Source organism: Lepidochelys kempii, chromosome 1 (genome assembly GCF_965140285.1).
Source record: "Lepidochelys kempii isolate rLepKem1 chromosome 1, rLepKem1.hap1, whole genome shotgun sequence".
In the NCBI taxonomy this organism is placed as follows: Eukaryota; Metazoa; Chordata; order Testudines; family Cheloniidae; genus Lepidochelys; species Lepidochelys kempii.
In genome coordinates this window covers 157,120,558-157,148,307 of record NC_136380.1, presented here as the reverse complement: position 1 = coordinate 157,148,307, position 27,750 = coordinate 157,120,558, and the positions used below count along the sequence as shown (strand labels likewise).

At 41.3% G+C, this 27,750-nt stretch overlaps 1 protein-coding gene across 2 annotated transcripts; it reads left to right on the top strand.

The window, feature by feature from the left end:
• The first annotated feature begins 352 nt into the window (after positions 1-352).
• PWP2 (PWP2 small subunit processome component) lies at positions 353-27,750 on the top strand. 2 transcript variants are annotated; one of them, XM_073359167.2, is made up of 21 exons: positions 353-486; positions 1,216-1,328; positions 2,658-2,752; positions 3,127-3,226; positions 3,882-4,025; positions 4,652-4,787; positions 5,242-5,468; positions 6,602-6,745; positions 8,420-8,490; positions 9,641-9,777; positions 11,660-11,808; positions 13,160-13,307; positions 14,852-15,002; positions 16,790-16,970; positions 18,200-18,347; positions 19,412-19,520; positions 20,356-20,421; positions 21,047-21,265; positions 23,421-23,571; positions 26,220-26,294; positions 26,456-27,750. In XM_073359167.2, exons 1-21 carry the CDS (start codon positions 469-471, stop codon positions 26,604-26,606), a joined length of 2,733 nt encoding a protein of 910 aa, XP_073215268.1. In that variant the 5' UTR covers positions 353-468; the 3' UTR covers positions 26,607-27,750. The 2 variants fall into 2 exon arrangements, with proteins under 2 accessions (XP_073215268.1, XP_073215258.1); XM_073359157.2 differs by having other exon boundaries at positions 4,652-4,791; positions 5,219-5,468.

Here is a 27,750-nt window from a genome sequence, read left to right as displayed (position 1 = left end):
CTTCAGCGCCGGAGCAGGCCCGTCCTCGTGCCCCGCTGCCTGGCCGGGGTGCTGAATCCTCTTTACCCTGCTTTTCGGCTCTCTCCCCCGCTAAGAGGGGGGCGGGGGCACAGTACCGCGCGATCCCTACAGCGCAAGATTCGCACGCGCGCGCAAGCTCCCCCCCCGCCCGCACCCCCCCAGGTCAGCGCCTCCCCGTTCCTAAGAGGCGGAGCCACCCTGGCTGGAGCAGCGACCAGCCCCCACCCTCCACTGCTGCGCGCACGCCCGGAGGCGCATGCGTAGGGCTGCTCCCTGGAGCTGCGGTGGCTTTTTGCCCCTCCCGGACGCCAGGGGGCGCTTGTGGGGTGGGCCGCCTCCCTTGAGTGACCCGGAAGTGAGGGAGCCTGCGGCGCGAGGGGCCGCACGCGCTTTCGGCCTGCAGGGAGACGCGGAGCCGCTGGCGCCAGCGCGAGCCCCGCCGCGGGGATGAAGTTCGCTTACAGGGTAAGGGGCTGGCGCGCGTGTCACCGGCACAGCCGGAGCCCCCCTCCCCCCCCCGGGTGGTGCTCTCTGGGCCCTGCCCCTGAGCCGCCCCTGCACACCCCCCCCCCCGCAGCCTGGGACCGTGCCCCAGAGTCCTCCCCCCATATCCTGCCCTGGGAACCCCCCCTGGATCCCTCGCCCTGCCCCTCCTACGCACCCCCCGTGCCCCCTGCAGAGCCCTAAGCACCCCCCCCCCCCCCCACACACACATATCCTGAGTCGCTGGGTCACTGCCCCCCATACACATCCCACCCTGTGCTCCTTGCAGAGCCCCAAAGCTGCCCCCTCAAACACCCTGAATCCGTGGCATCTCCCCATGAATTCTCCCTATACTGCCCCCCCCCCACACCTCCTACCGTGTTCCCTGCAGAGCGCCCCCGCGCGCACACACACACACACACACCTGGAGTCCCTGGGAACAGCCCATCCCTTGTTGCAAGGATCGCTCTACACTGTGCCCCCCCCCATGCATTCTTCCCTGGTTTGCCCCAGTGCTCCCCACGCACTTGCTCTGAGCGCTTAATGACTGTTCCTTCTTTACCTCTCTGAACCCCTGCCTGCTCCTCCAGCACATTGAGCTCCCCCTTTGGGGATTGTAACCACCCCACCCTGATCTTTAAGCATCCCTTCCCTGGAATGCGCCTTCCTGTTGAGCCCCCAGTAAGAGCACCCTCTCCTTTCTCTCCCAAGTTCTCTAACTTGCTGGGCACTGTTTATCGGCGTGGGAACCTGCATTTCACCGCAGATGGTAACTGCGTCATCAGCCCCATCGGGAACAGAGTCACCGTCTTTGACCTGAAAAAGTAAGTGACCCGGGCTTGCACAGTGCCTCTCCTGCTAACTGATGCAATAGTCCAGTTGGACTATGTATAAATCACATATCTTCATTTTAGCTCCTGAAAGGCTGGCACAGAACTGGGGCTGGCGATGCTGGATAGTGAAATATTTGGATATGACTATAGCGATGGGCATGGGATAAATGGTAGGAAAGCTGTCCTAGTCTAGTGGACAGGGTAGGGTTCTGGACTAAGATTTGGGGGACCTGTGTTCAGTTCTTGGCTCAACCACTGATCTGCATCTTTGAGCAAGTCACGAAATCAACTTGTGCCTCTGTAAAATAGTTTTCTCTATTTCCGTGTGGTGTTATAAAATTCATTAAAGACTGGGAGGCACACAGATGAGGGCTGTATAAGGAGCTCAGCAGGTGATAGTATGAGAACCTGAATAGAACAGACTTAGTGTGTGGCAAGTTAATCACTGACAAGGAGGTAGAAGATTTTGCTTAGTGCACAGGCACTGCAGGCTTCCAAAATAAAAGTGTGTATAGTAGTCTTCTCAAATAAAAAGTATCTTGGTGAGAGGAGGGGGAACAATCTGCCTGATACAGAGGTTTCTGGAATGATTAGCATTCTCAAACACCACCACTCTCTTACAGTAGTTTAAAAAAAAAAAAAGTCAAGCCTATAGAATAGGCTGCCAGGAGATATCAGAGAATGCATATTTCATGTGTAGAGCCCTATGCGGATACAAAATTTGTATCTGCGTCTGATCTGCAAACATGGTCTGGATATAAAGCGAATATCTGCAGATTTGCAGGGCTCTGTTGTAAAATTTGGATCCACGGATGTGAATATTCACACATTTGCAGGGCTCTATTCATATGTGTGGATCGATGAGAAGAGTAGCTGTACAAATGAAAGTATTATAAAACAATGAGTAAAGACAATCAATAGTATCAATGTGCATTTGATGTGGTATGGTATCCCTGTGCAGTTCTGTTGTGCTTTTTTTTTTTACTCTGTGGGAAATGGGGGTCTTGGTGTCCCTGATCTCTACTTTTAACCTTCCTATCTTTAAAAGTCTTCATTGTGGCCATCATGCTGCAGAGCACTTGGCAGCATGCCATTCAGTGCCACTTCTTATTCATCTACAGGGGTTATTGTTGAGCAGCGTGAAGTAATTTCAGGGTTTATGCACCCTGTTTCTGTACCACTCCCAGCCCATGCTGACCCTGCACTAGAAATCAAGGCCTAGTCCTCTGAAAATGAAAAGCATTAGTATATTATGAAGTCATTAGAGCACTGTTATGCTGCTGTGGTTAATGTTGTTTTATTGGTTTTCTTTTCCTCTAGTAATAAGTCAGAAACATTACCATTGGCAACACGGCACAATATCACATGTGTGGGGCTCTCTCCAGATGGAAGTCTTGCCATATTAGTTGATGAAGGTATTTGGGGTTTTTTTTATTCCTAAAGGTGTGTCAGAGAACTACAGTTTGCAGAAGAGAGTCCACTTTATTAAACATGATAATATTTACCCATAACTAGCCACATTTGACTAAAACTTAATTCTGAAAACATAAATTTCTTCCTCAGAATTTTCAAAGTTGTTGTTGAACCATAATGTGGCTTCTTTAATTTTGTTCAGGTTTACTATGTTAATATTTTAAAATGGTGTTATATTGAGAAGCGTGTACGACACCTCCCCCCCCCCCCCCAAAAAAAAAGATGTCTGGCTTAAAAAGAAATAAATCTATATACCTAGTTTCTTCAGAGTGTCGAGCTGTTTCAGTAATCCTTTTCCTTCCTTCCTTCCTTACAGAGGGAGCTGCCTTGCTTGTCAATTTGATCAGTAAATCTGTAATACATCAATTCCATTTTCAGAAGCCAGTGCACTGTGTCTGCTTTTCCCCAGATGGCAGGTAAACAGGAACTTAACAACAACTTTAAAGTGTAGGTAATGAAAGCTGTAGTTAATTAAAAACAGTTAGGCCAGTCAAGGAAACTTTACTCTGACTTCATAATGCACTTCCCCATGGGAAAATTCAAGTTCATTGGTGCACAGGTACCTAAGAGATGCACATAGTGACGCTGCGGAGGTTGAAGTCAAGGTTTTGCATTGTAGGATCTTGAGTGATGTTGGAGATGTATGAGACTTATTTATATAGGGGCAGACTCTGCCCCTCTAAGTGGTCAAAAGCTGAGGGTAAAGGTATGTTGAAAAATGATATCTTAACTACGGACATTTCCTTGCTTTTAACACTTTGTTTTCCTTGAGCAATCTTAATTGATTTTAATGAAAAATTTTCTTTCTGGAAGTAATACACAAACTCTATTTATACATATACACACATTTACTGGAGTGGGGGGTGCTGTATACGCAGGTGATGTATTTTACATGACAGGACTTTGTCTTTACCAGTGTAGCAATAGTACATATTTATCCTTTCATCACACAAGAAATATCCCTTTCTAATATTATTTTGTTTTGTTGTATTTTTCTTGTTTCTGGCATGGAAGGACTGGTTGCTCCTTCGGTTTTCTGTATAATTTTGCTCTTCATTTTCTGTGTGATAGGAAATTTGTGATTACAAAGGACAATGTTGCTCTTATGTACCATGCCCCTGGGAAGAAGCGAGAATTTAATGCCTTTGTTCTGGACAAAACTTACTATGGTCCCTATGATGAAACAACATGTATTGACTGGACTGATGATTCAAAGTAAGTAGTTACAAAAGTCAATGGGACTTGTGCTCCTTGCTCCCTTGCAAATCCCACTTTATTGCTCTTTATTGCAAGATGTTCTTGCAAATCCCACTTTATTGTTAATTTGGTGTTCATTATTAAGGATAGTATATATGTTGGATCCTGAAATTTTGCTCCAATAGAAATTTCATTTGTGTTTGTGCACTGTAGTCCAGTCTCCAAATTCTCAAGTCTTTCATTGGCTTTGAAGGCTCCCTTTGATTTCTCAATTTCTCAGTGTATGTTCTTAAATTTATTCACAATTAATGGTTTTTTTTTTTTTGGTTTTTTTTAAAAGCTGCCTGAGTACATATCCATAGAATATAGCCACATTTTGGGCAGCAGTAGGGTATAACTGTCCCTTTAAAATGGGTCTCCATCCCCTCAGAGGGGGAATGATCCTTACGGAGTGAGTGTAGTTGGCTGTCTCTGCCTATTCAATGCTTGGCATCCCTGCTAAGACTATCAGTTGTAGTGTGAACATCTGTCCAGTACGAATCACCTATTGAATATCTGTACCTCTCTGTTAAAATGGGGTCCACACAGTGCAAAAATTTGTGAACCCATGCTCTGATCTAACTTCCCCTTTATTTTCTTTATAGGTGTTTTGCAGTCGGTAGCAAGGACATGTCAACATGGGTGTTTGGAGCTGAGCGATGGGTTAACCTGATCTATTACTCTCTGGGAGGGCATAAAGATGCAATCGTAGCCTGCTTCTTTGAAGAGAATAGTCTAGATGTATGTAAGCAAGCCCACTGCTTATTTGAATATTCACATTAAAATTGGCCCAGCATTTTTCCATCTGTAGATAACCATACTGAATTTCTATTGCATTGGTATTCTAATGAAGTGTTCATAGAAATTACTGGTGGAAAATACCTGTTAGGCTATTTAATGTCCTGTAATTCAAACATGATTTGCCAAATTGTCTTTAGACTTTGTCGAAACGTTTTCCTCTGTCTTCAGAGTAAATCTTACAATTTTCATGATAAATGAATTTTCTAAGCCAAATGTGTAGGGGCCCTAAAATAATGCTTTATAGTGGAAGCTGGTTACAACCTTAATTATCGAGTAAGTATTGCGACTCCCTAATCCAGTTTTTGGAGGGCTGGTATGCTGTTTAATTCAGCAGATTATGGAACCATAGGGCTGTATGATGGTCATGATAGATGTGTGTGTGTTTATACTCCAGCTGTACACAATTAGCCAGGACGGGGCTCTGTGTGTGTGGCAGTGTGATACAGGCCTGGATGGTCTGAAGCCCAGGCCTCCCAAGGACAGAGCTGAAGATAAGAATGAATCAATGAAAGACCTGGGTGAAGAGTTTATTGAACAGCACAAGGGTGAGGAGATTCATGGCAAAGCCACTACAAATGAACAAGAAAGGAGAGACAAAGTGAAATATTCACGTGCTGCAAAGTAGGTGATCTTTCAACGATAACAGGGATATATATAGGTAGATATAACAGGCATAGTGGGGATTCATTGCAATGGGCTCTGCTCACTTTATATTAATATACCTTGTCTTACTTGAAGCTAGTGGACAACGCTATCCAGCTTTCAGTCATTAAACCCTATTATAATTGCCTTCAATAAAACACATTTCTGTCGTACCCTGAGCATGTGAATAGTGATTTATGCAGTTGGTGAGTAAATAGAAGATTTTCCTCCATCTGCCAAGGATTAAATCAATGTTCTTGTTTTTTGATGACACAAAAGATTACTATCAAAAGTTAAAAACGTAGGAAATGTAATGAGGTCCAGGGCACGCCATCTGCAGCAGCACTGATAGATGCTTAGTTTCTGCTACTGTGGAGCTATATTTCTGTGAGAAAAGATGGGTTGACATCAAAATACTGAATTGTGGCTCTGTGACGTTAACTTCTATAGAAGATAGGTATCTTTAAGATGACATCAGCAGTTTGGGTTACCTTTCTGAAGGAGTGCCACATTTCCAAATGAGACATTTTATTTATTGAGTACATAGTCTTAGAGTATAAGGAAACTTTAAATGGAATATGCAATTGTTGGATAACATTCACACATACATTTATTTGACCCTGAGAATGCCATCAAATACAACACCGTAAGAGCTACAGCTACAAAATATAAACCTCAGTACCAAGAGTGCAGTATTTATGATTCCAGTGCTTTAGTTACTCATTTAGAATCATCTTAAAGAATACAGGGATAATAACCACTTATTTTATAGAAACCACAGATGTTGGTGTTAGGTGACCAAAAGAAAATCCACAGTTTAATTCCTCTGAGGTTAACCTTAAGTGTCTTTCATTGTGTATAGTCGTGTGCAATGTCTGCTAAATTATGTTAGTGTAACAGCTGTAAATTAGTGTCCATGGTGGGAGGAGTGGTTCAGCTAGAGGAATAAAGCAAAATGTAAATCATAAGCAACTTGGAGAACTGCTGTGTTTTAGTTTGTTTGTTGTGGTACCACCTCCAACATACTTGCCTTATCTTGAATTGTCATTGCAAAAGTACACCTGTCAGTCATCTTCACATTGCTTTTTTGGTTTATTTTCTTTGGCATATAGGTACTTTTTCAACAAAGAAGGAGATTTTAATAACCTGACATCTGCAGCTTATCACAAGAAAACGCACCTTCTAGTCACTGGTTTTGCTTCTGGAATTTTTCACCTACATGAGCTTCCAGAGTTCAACCTCATCCATTCCTTAAGGTTAGTTTAATTGTACAAGCCATAGAGTGGGTCATTGTGTCTAATGCTGAAGGAAGAATGTCATGGTGTGAAAGTCTTGAACAGTCCACTGGGTGTTGTAATTGGCATTTCAGTCATGAGTTGGAATTATGAAGCCACACTGATTTGAATAGGAGCATTAATGTCTGACAGATTAAATAAAACTATTTAATTCCACTTCATTGCTTTATTAGAGAGGGGCATGATTTGAACCAGGAACTCCTCTGATTTCTAATCCAAGCCTTGACACACCCTCTTTATGGTTTTGGCCAAGTCACTGAACAGCTAGGTCAGTTTTTGCTTGTATAAAATGAGAATATTACTTACCCCACAAGGGTATTAATAAATAACATTTCTAAAGTGCTTTTAAGACAAAAAAGATATAGCAGATGAATATTATTATTATATTTTGATGGTTGCTATGTAGCATGGCGTGTTAAACTTAAAAAGGGGATGTGTAAAGAATGAACGCACATTGTCCATTTACAACAAAGTAGATCTTTCTAGAATATGGCAAATTTTAATCTTGTACCACAAAGTAGCTCCTTGCTCGAGTTCATAGTTGCTTTTTTAAAATACAAATTTATACTCTCTTTACCCTGGACTATATTTTTTGTTCCTTCTATCCCATAAGAAGTCTGAAAAGTATCCGAAGAAATTACAGCTCCACAGCTAGCTCCAGGCTATCTATCCTTTGATAAATTGAAGTTTATTGAATTGAAATGGTGGAAATTTGTAAAACTGATCAGCATTTAAGCACTGTGGCAGTGGTTTTTGTCTGTGGTGAAATACATTTAACAATTTTAAAAACCACACAAAAATTTCTGTACAAATCACTTCAAATCGACACTCGTTTTAAAAAAAAAAAAATTGGATGGGATTAGGAAGAGTGTATTGATTCAATTGTAGGTCATTTTGTATTGAAATACATTTACACTCTAATCTTGAAATAATACTTAACACTTGTACATCATTTTACTTCTTCAGAATGTTGTGCAGACATTAAGTGGGAAAGAATTGAGAGATGAGAGTGATGTGCACAAATATTGTGAAGGAAGAAATACTGTGTGTTCCTGCTAGCTCAGTCTGTGGAATTGTATTACTGGGACTACAATACCTATGGCTTTCTGATGCCATTCAATTAGCACAGTGATGGGCATGTATTGGGACATAGTTGGCTGTGTCCTGTATATTGAGTGGGGTCAGAGAACACTTCTAGCTACTGCTTCCTTGACTCTTAGGATCAAATTTGCCACTAGTATAAGTGGACCCAACTCCAGTGACTACAGTAGAATTTGTCCTCTTGTGCTAATGGGAACTTGGGCTCTCATGATCAAAATATGTGGTGCATTTTCAGTTTAACATAGAATTAAATGTGAAATTCTCATTACATCTTTTGCATTACTGTGAAAGTGTCTCCATATGTCCTTGATCCAAAAGCCTGGGCTGGCACAACTTATTCCAATGCTGACTAGGCAGTGTATTTTTGCTGGTTTCCTTTAGATTTATTAGAGGATATGTGTTCATTATTTCTGATTTCATAGGAATGTGAAAATCAAAGGACTTGTTTGAATAGAGGAAATCAAAACCCAGTTTCTCAAATTACATTGTTCCTTTAATCCTCAATTTACGTATTTCTTGGCATTTTTCACTTAGTATTTCAGACCAGAGGATTGCGACTATTTCTATCAACTGCACTGGTGACTGGATTGCTTTTGGATGTTCAGGTTTGTAGTTCAAGGGTTGCCTTTCTAAGGCAATATGTTGCAGGTCTGCAGGTGTGAGTGAGTCAGGCAGGACCCCTACATTTTAAAGTTTTATTTGTTGTTTTATAGGCCCATCACCATACTATCAGAGTATGTCACATAGATTAATGATTTTGGGCTTATAAAATCCCTCTGATGTAGGGAAATAATATTTCACAGATGAGAAAACTGAAACACGTAGATTAAGTGGTTGTCATGAAATCTGTGGCAGATCTTGGAATAGAACCTAAATGTCTTGATTCCTAGTCCAGTTCCTGACTGCTAAGACTATCCTCCTTCTAAAGGGAGTATATTGTGGCACCAGCCTGAGCACAGGTTATATTTTACCTTTATTCTGGGTTACCTTTCTTCCTGTGTGCATCTCTCTTCACCGATATAAATGTCTTCCTTTGCTATAAGTTATGGCTGGATGGATGCACCAGCCAACCTCCTCCAACTCTGAGCTGCAAGTCTAGTCCATAACCAACCGCCATGCAAGCTGAACCCTTCCCCACTCTCAACAGATGTCTCTCTCTTAGAACCCTTCTCGAGTCCATGGAATTGAGTGAAAGCCATTTGATATTCCATGCAGTAACTTCTTGGCCAGACCAATAACAACCTTTGTTTGGCTGCTTTTGGTAGACATTAGCTCTCCTGTGTTTCAGTAATGTTGAGATATAGTTTTGATTCACTTAAAAAAGGCAAGATTAAAAAAAAATATTTCACAGGAAAGACCAATTTCAAGCTTGTGTGTTTTTATTTTTATTTTATTTTTTCTCTTTCTGGTAATTTTTTTTTAATGGTTTTCCTCCATCTTTTTTTGGCTGCTCATCAGGACACATCTGTCTTCTGCCAGTGACAGTAGCAGTATTGGCTTGGCAAAGCAATAAGAATGCTAAGTCAAAGTAACAACTGCTGACGTTTGCAGAAAGTCTGTCACCTTGATCTTGAAATCAACCACTGTGCATTCTCTTAGGGTGGATGCATACATAACACAGGCTATCTGTATGCACATGATTTTTTTATAAATGGGAAGGATGTTGTATGCAAGTATGGTATGTAGCCTGTATATGATGGGCCCCATCACTGAGTCGGAATTACATATCTATCCTCTCCTCTATTATGTTTACAGGTCTGGGTCAGCTGCTGGTGTGGGAATGGCAAAGTGAGTCTTACGTGCTGAAGCAGCAGGGCCATTTCAACAGTATGGTCTCATTGGCATATTCTCCAGATGGGCAATACTTAGTTACTGGAGGGGATGATGGGAAAGTAAGTCAGTCAGTTATTAAAAACTCTTGGCTCACAAAAGTATAGCAAGTGGTACAAGTCTGAATACACTATAGAGAGCACTGTTACTGTAACTGACAAATCCTTTTTCATAATTTTTAAAATAATGTTTTTGGCCACAATGCCTGTAAATATGTTTTGGAAGCTAGGAGCAATTTACTTTCCCACTGCCTCTACATTCTGGTTTGTTATTGTAGGGATGTTCTTTGGGATGTGCTTGCATTACTTACAGTTTCTAGCAGTTAAGAATTTGATTTGGAACAGTTGCAGATGCAATGCAGCATAAAGAAAAAAGTAGGCCAAAGTGTGGGCTTGATAGTAGTGTCCCTAATACCTGTCCACATTAACACACTAGCAGAGATGGTAGATTAATGGTGTATTAGTATAGACGACCCTCAATTATCCAAAATTGTGAAACATCCACCATGCCATTCTAACAGTTGGGGTTTACCAGTCTCAGAATAAATCCAAAATAAGTTTTATAAAAAGATATGATTCCTAAACAAAATTTTCTCAGATGTACCACTGCAGATAGTTGCTGTTTACAAGAAAAATGAAAGTGTCTCGTAGTTGAGACTTGTATTGAAGCTGTAGATTAGAGAGAGAGAGCCAGGCTTTGGATTTTGAAAGGGGCCATTGTCTTTTCTAATTATGGTCTGGAGACTTAACAGTTTATATATCTGAAATATAGACATTTTTCTCCCACTCTGAAATTTGGGGCTGGGAAAGAAAAATAGCCCCACTGCTGCCAATCAAATTTAGAACTGACTGGAAATGGGAATTCATATTCTGTGGGAAATTACAAAACTTGAAAAATGAGAAAATTAATTCTGAAACATAATGAAAAATCAAATTTCCCACAGAATGGAAGTTCTGAAATTTTCCTTAGAAAAAGTCAAAACGACGATTTGATCTTTTCAAAAAGTATCTTACGCTGCCTGCAGAGCTGGGCTTCCCTGGCCTAGGAGCCCCAGCTCCAGGGTAACTCTCACCCTGTTGGGGAACAGGGAAGCCATGGAGCTGGGAACAGTTTTCCAACAGAAAATTGAAATTTTCTTGCAAAATTGAAATCTGTGGAAAATTTAGTTTTTGTGTAAAGTGAATTCTCTGTCCGAAAATCATTCCAATGGAAAATTTTCAACCAGCTTTAATCAGATGTTCACCTTGCATGTGTTTCACTGAGATTTTACAAATAAAAGGCCTGATCCTGCATTGTTCCCTCCCAAACAGAACTCCCACTGGCTGAATTGGGAGTGCTGTCTGAGTGAGTAAGGCATGCAGAATTGGGCTTTCAGAATGAAATAATGAAGCTATGCTGGAGCATTCTACAAGAAGGATGTGGAAAAATTAGAGTCCAGCGGAGGGCAACAAAAATGATTAGGGGGCTGGAGCACATGACTTATGAGGAGAGGCTGAGGGAACTGGGATTGTTTAGTCTGCGGAAGAGAAGAATGAGGGGGGATTTGATAGCTGCTTTCAACTACCTGAAAGGGGGTTCCAAAGAGGATGGCTCTAGACTGTTCTCAGTGGTAGCAGATGACAAAACAAGGAGTAATGGTGTCAAGTTGCAGTGGGGGGGATGTAGGTTGGATATTAGGAAAACCTTTTTCACTAGGAGTGTGGTGAAACACTGGAATGCGTTACCTAGGGAGGTGGTGGAATCTCCTTCCTTTTGAGGTTTTTAAGATCAGGCTTGACAAAGGCCTGGCTGGGATGATTTAATTGGGGATTGGTCCTGCTTTGAGCAGGGGGTTGGACTAGATGACCTCCTGAGGTCCCTTCCAACCCTGATATTCTATGATTCATTGGGGTGTGAGTTTATGATACAGGAATTCTTAGAGGGCTTTTCTTACTTCTTTTGCAGGTGAAAGTTTGGAACACCAGTAGCAGCTTTTGCTTTGTCACTTTTATGGAGCATACCAGCAGCATCTCTGCTGTAACTTTTACCTCCACCGGTTATGTCATTCTGAGTGCTTCCCTGGATGGAACAGTGCGAGCCTTTGATCTTCACAGGTAAATCCTCTTTAAGCCTCAGTGCGTCACTCAGTTTTGTCCAAAGATTATCAGGATCTTGTGTTTTCATTCCTAGTCTCTAAATGCAATATACTGCCAACCACAGTCCCCAGCAGTCATAAAACCTTCTCACTCTTCAAATCTTAGTGCTGTTTTATAGGTTTAAAGTAAGTTTATCAGATTTTGACTAATAAGTGAAAACAGATATTGTGAAGCAGTAGGGTAGGGAGTCTGAATTAGCTAGCCAGCACGCCTGGTGGTTGATGGAGAGGTGCAGTATTGAATTGTTTTAGATCCTCATTCTGCATCTGGAATGGATCATTTCTGATGGTTTTTTAAAACTTGATTAGTCTGTATTTTTTGCATCATCAAGCATCTTTGGATACAAAGAAAACTATTATTTCCATAGGCTATGCCAACACTACACAATTGTGGGCTGTTGTTCCTTTATCCTTGTGCCTCAAAGCACCCTTCTGTGCATAAGAGACTCTGTCTGAGACTGGATCTAGGTGCAGTGATTTGGCCACCACAATTGTTACCTAGAGGCTAACAGTTCAGTAAGAGAATCCATAATCTCTGGCTTCAAAAATCAGTTAACTGATAAAGACATGTGTCTAAAGGAACATCTCCACTAGTTCACTCAGTAAAGGAAACTAATAAAACATATGGGCATAGCTGTTGCCAATCATTCAGCAGAAGGTATGTGTACAGGGACACATGCAAGCTACTCCATCATTCACAGGATAGGTGTGTGTATATTAAAAAAAAAAAAAGAACAAGCATCTTCAAAGATGAACATGAATATTTTTTGGAGATTAAAAAATATCTTCACAAATTGTCCAGCTTTTGCTGGACAGGAGTCCCTGAGCCAGTCTTGAACTCATTCATAGTGAACAAGTCATACGTAACTCCACTGGTTGAGCAAAAATGTCTTTTTTTGGATGTCTATTTTAATTTCTGTATGTAGTAACTTTGCAAAGTATATTCCAGATTTAAATTCTTACACGTCTTGGTTTAAAATGCTATTTTAAAAAATATATAAAATATTAAAATGTGAAATACTTTAATTTTTGTAACATAATTTTTGGGAGGAGGGATAGCTCAGTGGTTTGAGTATTGGCCTGCTAAACCCAGGGTTGTCAGTTCAATCCTTGAGGGGGCCATTTAGGGATCTGGGGCAAAAATTGGGGACTGGTCCTGCTTTGAGCAGGGGGTTGGACTAGATGACCTCCTGAGGTCCCTTCCAACCCTGATATTCTGTGATTCTATGATGATCTTAATGCTTTTTAATTGTTTAGACCTATACAAAGATATATATTTTTAAATCATGTTTGCATATTGTTTACAACAGATACCGCAATTTCCGCACCTTCACTTCTCCACGACCAGCCCAGTTCTCTTGCTTAGCGGTGGACTCCAGCGGTGAGATTATTTCAGCTGGTTCCCAGGACTCGTTTGACATATTTGTCTGGTCAATGCAGAGTGGCAGACTGTTAGATGTAAGGAACTGAGATTGTTCTAGATCACTCACAATTAACATAGAAAGCACTCTGGTTATGTTAAGTATCTTTTAGGTTAGTTAACCCTGTCTGAGGGTTATGTGTTGTGGAGGAGATGCAGCTATATGTATAAAGCCACATTAGCCTTTTCTCTCTCTCTCCCCCCCGGCAATCTATAACTTGGTATCTCTGGACCATGCTACATTTGTGTCTGTGGGGAAAGGGTTAGTTTTCAGCATTCTTGAGTGGCTGACTGTAAGAGCAAACTAGGAAAAGCCGACTGAACTTTTCTGGCTGTTGAGTGAGCACAGCTAGTGCATAAATGACTTCTTATTGAAGGGAAAGAGGGAAGATGTATACAGCCAGAAAGAGGGCTGATAGACTGACTACATTAAAGTGTGGTACCTTGCAGAATGGTTAGACTGAACACAACACTAGCAGTTGAGAACCTCTCTCCTCTCCATGCCCACCATCGCCTCTTTGGACAAGAACTCAGCCTGTGTTGTCCACTTCAGTATGACGTAGAAGTTGTAGGAAGAATCTCAAGACTAAAATACAGCCTGAGGACATTCTTGCTACAGTGCAGAACTGGACCATACTCTGCTCACAGCAGGCTGGGAGCAATAGAAGGGAAGAAGCTTGTGGTTTTCATGAAAAAGTTTAAGGTTAAATTCCCCACTGTGGCTTAAAAATTCTGGATTCTTCTCAGAGGTGTGTTACTTATGGCAAGACATGACTGTGAAGGGGCATGGTCACCACCTCCATGCCTTTCACTTGCTTACTGGACAAAGGTATGGCCACGCCTTAAACATCCACACTAATGTGAAAGCAAACTAGGTGAAAAAAACCAGTTGACTGACTGCGGAGTAGCTTACTGAGCGTAAGTCAGTAATGATAGCAGATGAATTTTGTTGGGAGAGAAGTGAATGGAAGTCCTGTATTCCAGTATTGCCTCTTTTTCAGACACCTGTTTCTGCAGCTGCGGGTTTAAAAAAAGAAAGTGAAATGAATTTCCTTTCCTAATTGGAATGAATGTAAATGTGAAACCACAGATGTGCTCGTAGAGTATTTTTTATATTTTTATTGCTTACCTTTCAATCAGAATTGCAACAGGGACTTTGATTCGGAAAACAGCAAATGGTGAAATGGTTTCAGAAGCAGGCCAGCCTTAATCTCCAGAGAGATGATCTACTTGTCAATTCCTCTGGCTAGTTAGTTATACATTTAAAAAAAAAATCCATTATATTTCTGAATTCTAAGTTGATCGTCTTTCACCAGAGGAAACAAAATCGCAAGTATTACGGAATTCTGTTACCTAGTTTCTATTTCCTGTTCTTTAAGATCCAAAGGAAGTCCTTTCCCATCTCTGTACACAGGAATGTATGTGCATAACATCCCTTGCATTGAAAAAATAATATACTCCTAAATATATGTAGTAAGGGTATCCACAGCTAGTAGACATAATCACAGTTTTTGCCACATGTTTATATGTTGAACTCAGTTTCATTTAATTATTCCATATTATTTTTTTCTTACTCCATTAGGTCTTATCAGGCCATGAAGGTCCCATCAGTAGTCTGTGTTTTAACCCAATGAAAAGTATCTTAGCTAGTGCCTCTTGGGATAAAACGGTCAGACTCTGGGATATGTTTGATAGCTGGAGAACCAAGGAGACACTAACACTGAACTCAGATGGTAAATTTCATTTCATTCTGTTTAATCTGTCATATAGAGGCAGTTATGTATGAACTTAGGTATTGTTCCATCAAAAATATATTGAGAATATCTGTAGTTGATGAGGTCAGTCGGTCAACATTTATTCCTGGGGTAATTCTGTGCCACTGTGCGCACGCAGAATTCATGTCCTGTGCAGATTTCTTTGCTTCCCCGCAGAAAAATGACTTTCTGATGGGGAAGCAAAGGGAAGATGCAAGATCGGTCATGCACCCCTCCCTAGCAGCATGGGTGTGTTGTTTTGGGCACCTGAAGCAGCCAGCGGAGAGGTAACTGCCGGGGTGGAGGCTGGGGACACCCCACCGGGTGCCAAGTCAGTCCATCCGGCAATCCCTGTGTATCCAGATGCCCCCATGCTCAGACCTGCCCCCCCCCCCACACACACACACGCTGAGCCTCACCCTCCACACCCAGAGCCCCCTGCTGAGTCCTGGCACCCAGCCCATGGCTCCTACCCTGAGCTGGGCTCAGCTGCTAGTCTTTACTGGGCTGGGGTGGATAAGGAGTGCACTTCCCTTGCACGGAGTGGCTGGGTCAGACACCCCCAGAAACCTCTGGCTCTGCACACCCTCCCCGCCGCTTCCTGCCCCCATCTCTCCTCAGCTGTGGGGGGAAGGAGTCACTGTATGGGGAGCTGCTCCCCAATCTGCCCAACCCGCGTGCATCTGGAACCTCGCCCCACCCCTGCATCCAGACCACCCCCAGTTGAGCCCCACCACCCTGCACCCAGACTTCTCCATGCACTTGAACCCCCACCCCTATAAGCCCCATCCCCCCTGCACCTGGATCCCTACTCCACTGAACCTCAACCAGCTATACTGAAACTCCCTTTCCTCTAGCACCCGGACCCACGCGGAGCCCCAACTAATTTCACCTGGACCTACCTGCAGAGTCCCATTGGCCCTGCACCCGGAACCCCCCAATGAGCCCTGTGCATCCAGATCCCCCGCACCCAGATTGCCCCACCTTGATCTCCCCCACACTAAGCCCCTCCATACTTTGATCCATTGCATTGAAGCCTGGGTTGAGCCTGCCTGCCCACACCTGGTGTGCCTGGTGCAGGGGCTGCTAACCCTGGTGAGCTGCTTCACCTGCTACTCCTGAGGGAATTTTGCACCAAAAAATTAAAAATTCTGCTCACAATATTTTAAAATTCTGCAAATTTTATTTGTCAATAAATAAATGTGGAGACTCCAGTGTGGCAGTAGGAAGCACAGACCACTGGCTGCACAAAGTGGAAGATCACCCTGCAGCCCAACCCCTCCCCCACCGGACACAGACCTCTGGGGCGGGTCTGGCCCTTGTGCTGGGTCAGGTGCAGCCTCACTGCCGAGTGCATGTCTGCGGGGGGGTCCTGCAAGGTGATCTCCCACCTTTGTGCAGCCAGTGGTCTGTGCTCCCCACTGCCTTGCTGGAGCCTCCACACTTATTTATTGACAAATACAATTTTCAGCATTTTAAAATACTGTGAACAGAATTTTTTGGTACAGAATTCCTTCAGGAGTAAGCATTTTATTTGCCAGTTTCAGCCTGTAGTTTTCATTGCTGCTGTTTCATAGTATTTGGAAACTGTCAATAGCTCAAAAAGCCTTTGGTGCTAGCTACCTGGGTTTTCGTCATCTTAACATTGTGTTTTGTTATAAAAATGGGAATGTGTACCCTCTTATTCTCCATCTTGCTTAGTAGAGTCCAGAAAAAATGTGTTAAGACTGAAGTACATTTTTATTCATCAACCAAATTCTCTGCAGTTCTTGTTGTTGCTTTCCGCCCTGATGGCAATGAGCTTGCGGTTGCTACCCTGGATGGACAGATAACTTTCTGGGATCATGAAAATGCAGTGCAGACAGGATCAATTGAAGGAAGACATGACCTTCAGATGGGAAGAAAAGAGTTGGACAAAATAACAGCCAAACAAGCTGCTAAGTCAAAGTATGTAAAATGTTCATGTAGCAATGACAAGAAATGCAACCCTTTTTGTGAGGGTTTCAGAATTTAGCCGACATCTGAATATCTTGATTCTGAGATTGTTTAAATAACTTGAATATTTTCTGACTCAAGTGTGCTGTCCATTCATTCTAGACCTTTTTTTTTTTTTTGGTACCTTCATCACAGCTCAGAGTCACTCATACATCAAATCCTGAGCATCTGTTCTTTCTCCTAAACTTGATTCATTTATACCATATTCAGTCTTTCATGTCATGCTGTGCATCATTTATCAGTGACAGTAAAAGGCATACACAGTTACAGTTTTGTGAGTAGCTGATATGTAGGTGATTCATTTCAGAAGATGTAATCTGAGATATCCTGCTGGTTTTATTATCCAGCAGTATAAATTTTTATAAATGCATTATTAACAATCAACTTTAAAAAAAATCTCTCAAACAATGAGCACAGCTGGTATGGAATGCCTTTGTTAAGAAATCTTTCCTTTTATCCCCTCACCCCAAAAAATTGAGGCAATAACTCTTTGAAAATTATATAACTTTCAGTTGTGAACACCAGTCAGTTGCTGTCTTCGAAATAGAGCTCATCATTTAATAGTAATTTTTTTCTGGCTCTTCTGAATCATTTTAATTGCAGATAAGACAGGTATGAAGACCTTTGGGAAGAAAGTAAACCTTTTGTAGTGGATATTTGTCTCATATGTGGCTTACTGCTCACTTATGTTAATGCACATCCATCCCGTAAAGCCTGGTTGCAGGAGTGTATGGTACTGATGGGGTGTTAAGCCGAGGCTGGTTTGTCTTCCCTCTAAGGGAGGTTCAAGCCCAGAGGGATTGCAAAATTGCATGTCTGAGAGGAAAGAAAAGTGTGCTTGATGGAAAAGCCTGCGAGAATTGTTTTGCTGTTGACGTGACATGGCTGTATTACAAGTGGAGTAGTACAAACATTAAATAATCCTCACAACACCCTGTGAGGTAGGGAGGTACGCCAACAAATCTGTTGAAATCTACATTGTGATAATTCACAATAAAGAATTTGAGAAGTACTCAGTCATGTCAAAACTATTCTGTACATTAAACATATTAAATTAATGACTGTGGAAGATTAAACTAGAAAAGGTTTTCTTTTATTCAATAGCAATTTTGATTCATTGTATTGATGTTTGCTCAAAGCTCAGAAGTAGGAGTGAAATTATGCATTATATATTTTTTCAGATCTTTCACTACTCTGTGTTATTCAGCTGATGGCCAGTCTATTCTGGCAGGAGGATTATCAAAGTTTGTCTGTATTTATCATGTGAAGGAACAGATTCTTATGAAGAAATTTGAAATCTCATGTAATCTTTCCTTAGATGCAATGGAAGTAAGTGACTATCTCAGTTTTTGTTTATTTTTTTTAAGACTGTGATTGTTTTTGGTATAGTGTCTGATAAATGAGGTTTGCATTAGGAATATTTTATTACTTAAGTGAGAGTTCATTTTGTTGGTACTGAGTAGGAGACAGTCACAGGTGAAACCACCAAAAGAGCGAGTAAAATTGCGTAACTACTGGACTACAAGAAACTCAAAAGGAGCCAAAGTGCTTGGGTCTTGAAAGTGCAAATTTCTTGACAATAATGATAGTAAAGTCAACTTGCAATTACATTGCATTTCAAGAGGGAGAGATTTTAAAATTACTGACAATCTTGTACTGAATAATTTTATTTGTGAACAACATATTTGTGCCAAAGAATGGATGCAGCATGGGAGGGAGGGCCTGGCACAAAACTTCGACTTATGAATGTAATCTGACAGGATTGCCAAATGCAAAAGTTTTCAGTTAATTTAAAAGTAACTGCAGTATTGCAGTCTCTTCCATCACTCTTCCCATCTTGCTAGGAGCTCTTAGATCTCAACTTCTCATTCTCCTCACCTTGAATTGTCATGGCCACTCTCTGAGGAGGTCTGACCTGGACTTTCTTTGAAACCCATTTATGAACACTCCTAAATCAAGTAGAGGTTGTTGTAAGGTAAACTGAGGGGCACTCCTTCCCTCATCAATGGCTGAGCATGGACCCCACAGTATTGTAAGCTTCAGTTTCTTCCAGGAGTCAAAGGAGACTCTTGGATGAAAGTACAAAACAATAACCATTAGGTGACTGGGCTAACCCATTAAATGTTTGTGAATTACTCAGTTAATCCTGTTCAGAACTCTCTCTCTACATCAGAAGACCCCAAACTTTTTACATCGTGCCCCCCTCCATACCCATGTTGGCCCCCTACTCCGGGGCCTAGCCGTGCCCCCCGAGTGTTCCTCTGCTCCCTCCCTAGCGGGGAACACCCCACAGTTTGGGGACCTCTGCTATATGTGTATTCTTCAGATATAAGGAAACATGTTCGGTTGGAGAGGAGAAGCAATTTTACAAATGGAATATGAATATTTTTCAGGAGTACTTGGATCGTAGGAAAATGACTGAATTTGGCAGCATGGCGCTGATTGATGATGGGGTTGGGGATGAGGATGGTGTTGCCATTGCTCTTCCAGGTGTAAAGAGAGGTAAATTCAGTTCTTAATCCCACTGTTAGTAACACTGCTTTTTGCCCTTGGCTCCATGGGATAAAAACAATCCCTTCAACCCTGGGTCAGTGTGGGATGGACAAGGGGTGGTGCTATTAGACATATCCACCACCCTGCCAAAATTGTTACAAAGCTAGTTTGAAAACATTGTGCAGATGTAATGATCAGTGACCTGTTGTTGAATACTTTCTCATAGAGGTTATAGGAAACAGACGCACTGTGGCCTAGTGAGTAGAGCACAAGGCTGGCACTCAGACTGGAGTTCAGTTCCTGGCTCAGCCAGTGACCTGCTTTATGACTTCGGGCAAGTCATTTTCCTCCGTCTGTTTCTCCTCTTACACTTTGTCTTGTGCCTGGAAGCTCTTCGGGGCAGGGACTGTCTCCGTGTGTGGAGCACAACAGGGCCCCGTTCTCATCTGAGGCCTCTGGAGGCTATTGTAATACAAGATGACTGATTACATTTGAGTGTGTGATGAACATCATGTCCAAAGTAGGAACATGGCACATTGGTATTGCTCATGTTTGAGATCAGAACAACAGGATGATAAGGAAAATAGCAAAGTAACCTATGAGCTGAAAGGAAATCTGATACCTCAGGATTTTTTTTAAGTGATCTGTTGGTATCTGTCACCTTACCAATATCTATCATGCTCGCCATACCACCAATCCTGAATCTGTCACACAATGGTTCAGTGTTCCTTTGTCAGATGTGTTTCTGCTGATTCACCAACAGTAACTCCAGGGTGAGGGTTCAGATCCAGTGTGAATATTTAGTTTGGTGTGTTGATGACTTGCTTCTCATTTCTTGTTTCAGGTGACATGAGTTCTCGGCACTTTAAACCAGAGATAAGAGTGACATGCCTCCGTTTCTCTCCTACTGGTGGGTGTTAACTGTAAATGTAGTTTATCAGTAATGTTGAGTCCCGTTTCTCCCCCCCCCACACCCTCCACACACACACGCACACTGCAGAAGGACTGAGCAGTGGGTGAGAACTGGTAGATGTGAGCCTCTAATTTCTGAGTCATTAGTTCAAATTCACCCCAGATTTAGGGTGACATAAAGACATTGTCATTCAGTGACTCTCCAGGGGCTTATGTGAAATGAGTTGGTGGCCTCATTCCAGGCACAGAAAACACCTCGCAGAAACCACTGTTATTAATATTGTCACTTATTGGCCCCCTTATTGGCATTCTCTCAAGAGGGGCTGATTTCTTGTTCGTAGTAGCGATCCCTCCAGAACACATTACAGTGCTGTGTATTGGGCTTATTGTTGCCTTCGTTGTTCCTGTGTTCTGGATAACCAGAAGATTTAAGTTCATCGTGCTGTGAAGCTGGCACCTTTCACAGACGGTGTTTGATCAGTAAAACCATCTATAGTATTGAGAGACGTCCTTTTCCCAAATCACTTTAAGCAAGCATGGGAAACAGTCTTCATGTTCATCACCGCTCCCCAGAAAAAAACAAGTGCGTTGTGTTTAAATATCAAGTGCCACTTCTCTTTTAGGGCGAAGCTGGGCAGCGACCACCACAGAAGGCCTTCTCATCTACTCACTAGACTCCGGACTAATCTTTGATCCATTTGAGTTGGACATTGACATCACACCTAGCAGTGTGCGCAAAGTGCTGAGTCAGAAGGAGTACACCATGGCCATTGTCATGGCCTTCCGGCTGAATGAGAAGAAATTAATTCAGGAGGTCATAGAGACTGTACCATGTAATGAAGGTAAGCAGGGCTTCCATAAAGTGTAATTAACCTAATTTGAAATCCAGTTGTGTAACCCCCTTTGAGCTGAAGTCTGAGGGCAGAGTGTAGCCCTTAAACTTCCTTTTATTACCAAACATTTTACAATACAGCAAGCCTACTGCATGTTTATGGAAGGCTGTGTTAATTCGGGATACTAGTCATTTCTACCTCAGTACTGATGTGTCAAAAGAGGAAGGGGGAGAGAGTCTTGCAGCTGAAGGTAAGACTGAAAGTCAAGAAATCTGGTTTCTATTTCCTCTCTGCCACTCTCCTTTTTGACCTTGCACAAGTAAGTCCTCTCTTTTCCTCAGGTTTATATCTGTAAAATGGGGATAATGTTCACCTCACAGGGCTCATTTGTGCCTTAATTCCTGGATCACAAAGTACTTTAAGATATTTGAATAGAAATGGCTATAGAAGTCATTTTTCTTATTGTATATAATAAAAAAGGCACATTTCACTACTATACATTACAGTGCATACATACTGCTAATTAATCATCACTTATTTGGGGGCATAATTTTCCTGAACCAAAAAGCTTAAAATGTAACTTCATAAACATAGGAACAGGAGACTGAACGTTGTCAAATAAAAATGTCATAAAGTAAATATAGCTTATGTGCTGATATTTTTATGTAGAGAATGAGGTGTGGCAAGGAAGGAAGAAGACTGTAGAGTACAGAAGTCAGTGGTCAAATGATGCAGGTTTTTTGCGTTGGTGTAGGAGAGTGGATGCTTGGCACATCCAGAAAGTAATACTGTTCCAGGTGTGAGGAGCAGCATAGAAAAAGGCAGAAAGGCAAGAATGGGAGGAAGCGACACGGGTGAGCAAGGCGGGGTGGGTGGTGATCAGAAAAGTAGTCAGGAGGCAAAGCCTTAGGGCTGAGGATAAGGAGTTGGAATTTTAGGTAGAAAGGTGCATAAGATACATAAGATAGATGTATCCGATGAATTGAGCTGTAGCTCACGAAAGCTTATGCTCAAATAAATTGGTTAGTCTCTACGGTGCCACAAGTACTCCTTTCCTTTTTATAAGATAGAAAAGGAATTCAGGGAAGGAGGTAGTAGGGAGGAATGTGGTGGTGGTAGAAGAAGAAGGCTATTATATCTGTTTTATGTTGGATAGAGGGGAGAGTGGGGAAGGCTGGAGAGAATCCAATCTAGGTGGGGGAGAACCATGCTGTGAACCAGGGTTTTGGCAATAGGGACTGAGAGGAATGGTAGGATTTTAGAATTGTTATACTTAAGCCATGGAACTCACTGCAGTGACGTATCAGAGAGTCCAGGGGCTTGTGGGGAATTCAAAAAGGGGATTAGACATTTATAAGGATGATGAGAAAATTCAGAGTTACATTAGATTGGATTTTTATTTGGAAGGGTTATAAATAAGGCTACAATTTTGGCATGGGTCTTTTTATTAAAGTCATGGACAGGATGCAGGAAATAATGAATCATGGAAATGCACACACAGTAAACCAGTAACGAAGCCCAAGGCCTGCCACCCGGGGCTGAAGCCAAAGAACTCTGACATCTCTTAAAATCATGGAAGCCGCAACCTCCATGACAGAAGCATAGCCTTAGTTATAAATCCTCATGCTTCAGGGCATTGTCATCTACTGACAGACAAAGGTTACGAAGAAACTTCTTTTGTGGGAGGGTTATTTTAGTACCTTCCTCTGAAGCATCCTATACTGGCCAATGTTGGGAACAGGAACACTCAATGAGATGGAGCACTGGTCTGATCTGCTATGGCAGTTACTATAAAGTGAGAAGCAGCAAGATTTTGCCAGAGCTTGGATGTGCAGAGAGAGGGAAAGGGTGGAGTGAAGGTAGTTGAAGTTTTAATAGGAAATAAATGTCATGGCAGACCCTGTTTTAGTGGTAGATAGGAGGATCTTGCTTTTAAGTGGTGTGGAGGTTGGAAGATTCAGAGGGGAGTAACTTACTTTCTGAAGGACTGGCGAGTGATAATCACAATATGGCAGATTACCTCCTGTGCAGTGATGCAGAATAGTAGAACTGGGATAGTCTCTGAAAGGGCGTCTCCTCAATTTTCCTTCCCTTTCCTCACACCCCATAATTCCAGTTGAAAGCTTGATGGGGTTTTTTTGTTGTTTTTGTTTTTTAAAAACAGTTGACGTTGTCTGTTCATCGCTCCCAGAGCTGTATGTGGAAAAGGTGCTGGAGTTTCTAGCCTCTGCCTTTGAGACATCTCGTCACTTGGAATTCTATCTTACTTGGGCTCAGCGGTTGCTGATGCTACATGGACAGAAGTTAAAAACAAGGTGAGTGGACTTGAAAATCAAAACACAGAAAATTTGACATTTTAGGCTAAAGTTTAAAATATTTGAGAGACAGTTAAGAGGCTTCCAGCAACTATCTTTGAGATTCTGTATTGAAACATACAGCCCAATTAAAGTTACTTGATTATTAAAAAAAGAAAAGGAGTACTTGTGGCAACTTAGAGACTAACCAATTTATTTGAGCATAAGCTCTCGTGAGCTACAGCTCACTTCATCGGATGCATACTGTGGAAAATGCAGAAGATGTTTTTATACAAACAAACCATGAAAAAATGGGTGTTTATCACTACAAAAGGTTTTCTCTCCCCCCACCCTACTCTCCTGCTGGTAATAGCTTATCTAAAGTGATCACTCTCCTTACAATGACAGGTTTCAGAGTAATAGCCGTGTTAGTCTGTATTCGCAAAAAGAAAAGGAGTACTTGTGGCACCTTAGAGACTAACCAATTTATTCGAAGTTTTTTTGTTGAAGGATAGTCAACTTCAAAAACAGACTCCAACGAGAGACTGCTGAATTGGAATTAATTTGCAAATTGGATACAATTAACTTAGGCTTGAATAGAGACTGGGAATGGTTGAGTCATTATAAAAAAGTAACCTATTTCCCCTTTTTTATTATTCTCCCTCCCCCCCCCCCCCCACGTTCTTGTTAAACCCTGGATTTGTGCTGGAAATGGCCCACCTTGATTAACATACACATTGTAAGGAGAATGATCACTTTAGATAAGCTATATAAGCTATTACCAGCAGGAGAGTGGGGAGCGGGGGGAGAGAAAACCTGTTGTAGTGATAAACACCCATTTTTTCATAGTTTGTGTGTATAAAAACATCATCTGTATTTTCTACAGTATGCATCCAATGAAGTGAGCTGTAGCTCACGAAAGCTTATGCTCAAATAAATTGGTTAGTCTCTAAGGTGCCACAAGTACTCCTTTTCTTTTTGCGAATACAGACTAACACGGCTGTTACTCTGAAACCTGTTACTTGATTATTATGACTTCCCAATGACCAATGTATGTTGAAATGTGAGTATTTGGGAGACACAACGTGAATCCTACAGTAAAGTTGCAGAGGAGGCTCTCCTAGATTGTAGGTAGAACTTTGTTTGAACTTCTAGCTTTAGGTGCTAAATGCATAAAGCTATAAAGAGCTGTAAGAAGACTTGTGGGAACACTGTTCTTAAACAATTATTTACATTTCATGTAATTGACATCCAATTGGGCAGTGCTTCATACCTAATTATGCTGACTTTGTAGACGTTGCTTATGTTTTTAGTAGGCTGTCAATCACAGTTAACACCTGTGATTAACTGAAAACAAAATTAACACATTAATCGCATACCTCTGGATGGGGAGGGAGGCATGGGGGGTGGGTGGGGCTGAAGCCCTTAGCCCCTAGCTCAGTGGTTCTCAAACTTTTGTACTGGTGACCCCTTTCACATAGCAAGCCTCTGAGTGCGACCCCCCGTATAATGTTATAATTTTATGTTTATATTAATTTTATATTTAACATTATAAACATTGTTATAATGTTTATAATGTTAAATATATTAAACACTTTTTAATATATTTAACACCATTATAAATGCTGGAGGCAAAGCGAGGTTTGGGGTGGAGGCTGACAGCTCGTGACCCCCCATGTAATAAACTCGTGACCCCCTGAGGGGTCCCAACCCCCAGTTTGAGAACCCCTGCCCTAGCCTATATTTGAAAATATAGAGAACCTACAAAAATATTTTTAAAAATGGTATTCTATTATTATTGTGCAATTAAAACTATGACTAATCGAGTTACATTTTTTTAATCTCGTGCTTAATGGGGATTAATTTTTTTAATCACTTGACAGCCCTAGTTTTTTGGAAAGCAGTGTAATGATTTCTGTATTCTGCATTCCTGCCTAGTTCCTTTCAGGCAATTAGACAAGGTATGAGTGTTTCAGCTCAGCATTCTTTTAGAGTTTTTGGGCAATTGGAATGAGGACACTGGGCAAATTAAAAATCTGACAGCTCTTCCCAACTACTATTTGGGAGTCACCGTAGACCAGAGGAAGAAGCAATTATGTATTCCTTTTCTTGCTGATGTGGGGTGAAGAATGAGTAGTTATTCACACATCATGCCATCATTTAATGAATCTGAAATGGAAAAGAAGATTGATTCTTTCTTTTGTTTTGTTACAAAGTAGCAGTGGATAGTTTGTGAAGTCCAACTTCCTGCCTTGCTTTCCTGGAATTTATACCTTGAGTCAACTTCTTCTTCATTATAGCAAACAGAATCAACTCTGAAAAGTTGTCATTTGACCTCAGAATGGAACAGTTTCTGGGGCTGATTTCTACATTGGTGCTGGGGAGGGAGAAGCATTTGACTAACTCAGCTGAAGCAACATGAGTAATAAATTGCATACATATGTTGTACTGAGCTAAAATTGTACACAGGTTTATTGGTGGACACAGCACAAAGTTACAAGGTCACTTGCTTTTATTCAGTGACATTTTAGATTTAGAACATTGATATGTAAAAATGAGCTAACAATATAACCGTTTTTTTTATTTGAAGAATAATGTTGAAAAAGGATTCTAGAAATCCATGTATAAATACAGGCTACACAGTTAGTTGCTTGCTTTCTCCTTTGTAGGTCAGGGAAGCTGCTGCCCATGATTCAGTTCCTTCAGAAGAGCATCCAACGTCACTTTGAAGATGTTTCTAAACTGTACGTATTGCTGTCCTTTAAATATTTTTAAAACTTAAACCATAATCTTGTACAAAAGCTTAAGGCTATTGAATGCTGAGAGGGAAAATTTGTGTGATGTACTTAGATGAAGCAGAACCTAGCTTTTAATGTTTTTGTATTCTGGTGACTTGTTTTTACAGCTGTGAGTGGAATCGCTATAATATTAAATATGCTTTGGCCATTTCACAACAACGGGGCATGAAACGTCCTGCAGAAACATCAGTGAGTGAAGAGGAGTTGGAGGACTCTAACAGTGATTATCTTATGGAAGAGGCAACCACGCAATCATAAGGACAACGTATTTTCCCTTAATTTTCCTATTCCTTTTTGTTTTTTGGGGACCTACAGAAGCAATCACTTGCACCAGTGGAATTCACTGAGATTAAGTGGCCCTCATAGTGGCTTATTTTGTATATGTTGTGATATAGGCTTGGAGTAATCTGCAAAGGTACAGAATCTGGTTCGATTTAGGATAGCTAAAGTGTAGTCCATAGAGTCCCTAAAACATGGCTTGTGGCCTCCCTCTTCCCGTAACTGAGGGAGCAAGGACAAAGGTGATCAGTTAGATTTGTATCCGAACTCAAACAAGATACTTGTGTTCATCTGTCAAAAAAGATAAAAGCACAAGTAAACATATTGTTAGTGTGTTTGTTTTTGATAAAATTTGTATAAATATACAGGCATTTTAGGCATTGCAAATCACTCTCTGAAGCCTTTGCTGTCACAATATTTCTGTGCCCCTGGATTAAACTCTTTTTTTAGTCATTTTTGTGTGTCATTTTTCATTAAATATTTGGAGGGTTGCATATTGACCTCAACTCATTTTAAAATGTTATCCCAGTTGCATTTAATAAAATAATAATAATTTGCTAAATTTTAAAATTATCCAAACTTTAAGCTGAATATTACCCAAAAAAAGGAAAAATATTTGAGATAAATGTTTCACCATAGTGTGAGCAAAGATTCTGTGCAGTACAGCATCTGCAAGGAATTTAATTGGTTAATGATCAAGGTATTGCAGTAAAGATTTATGTCCAGAAATTTCCAGCCTGTTGAATGCAACTTATACCACTATGTAACCAAATCAGAAGAACAGTAAATATCTGAATGTTTTTCTCTTTTCTTTTTAACATGACAGCTGTTTTTTTTTGTTTGGTTGGTTTTTTTTAAACAGTACAACCAGGGTTCATTAGGATGTCAGATTTTGCAGGTTTGGGTCTCCCAGTTGCTTTAAATGTGAGTTAACATGAGCACCAGTGAATTACTTTTTTGATATTCTGGGTATGGAAAAAACATGCATGTCTCCCATGCAATATATTAAAAGATCTCTATTAGTGAAGAATATCTCACAGATTACGACTGGTTTCAGTCACAAGTGATCTTCTATTAAATTCTGTTTTGGTGGGTTTGCTTTCCTCTCTCTTTCTCTCAACAC

What these genes read in the sequence shown, in the direction of transcription:
- PWP2 (XM_073359157.2), top strand. An exon ending in GACTGGACTGATGATTCAAA is followed by an intron (nt 4,026 to 4,651) that starts GTAAGTAGTTAC and finishes TTTTCTTTATAG; the next exon opens with GTGTTTTGCAGTCGGTAGCA. An exon ending in AGAGAATAGTCTAGATGTAT is followed by an intron (nt 4,792 to 5,218) that starts GTAAGCAAGCCC and finishes TGGTCATGATAG; the next exon opens with ATGTGTGTGTGTTTATACTC.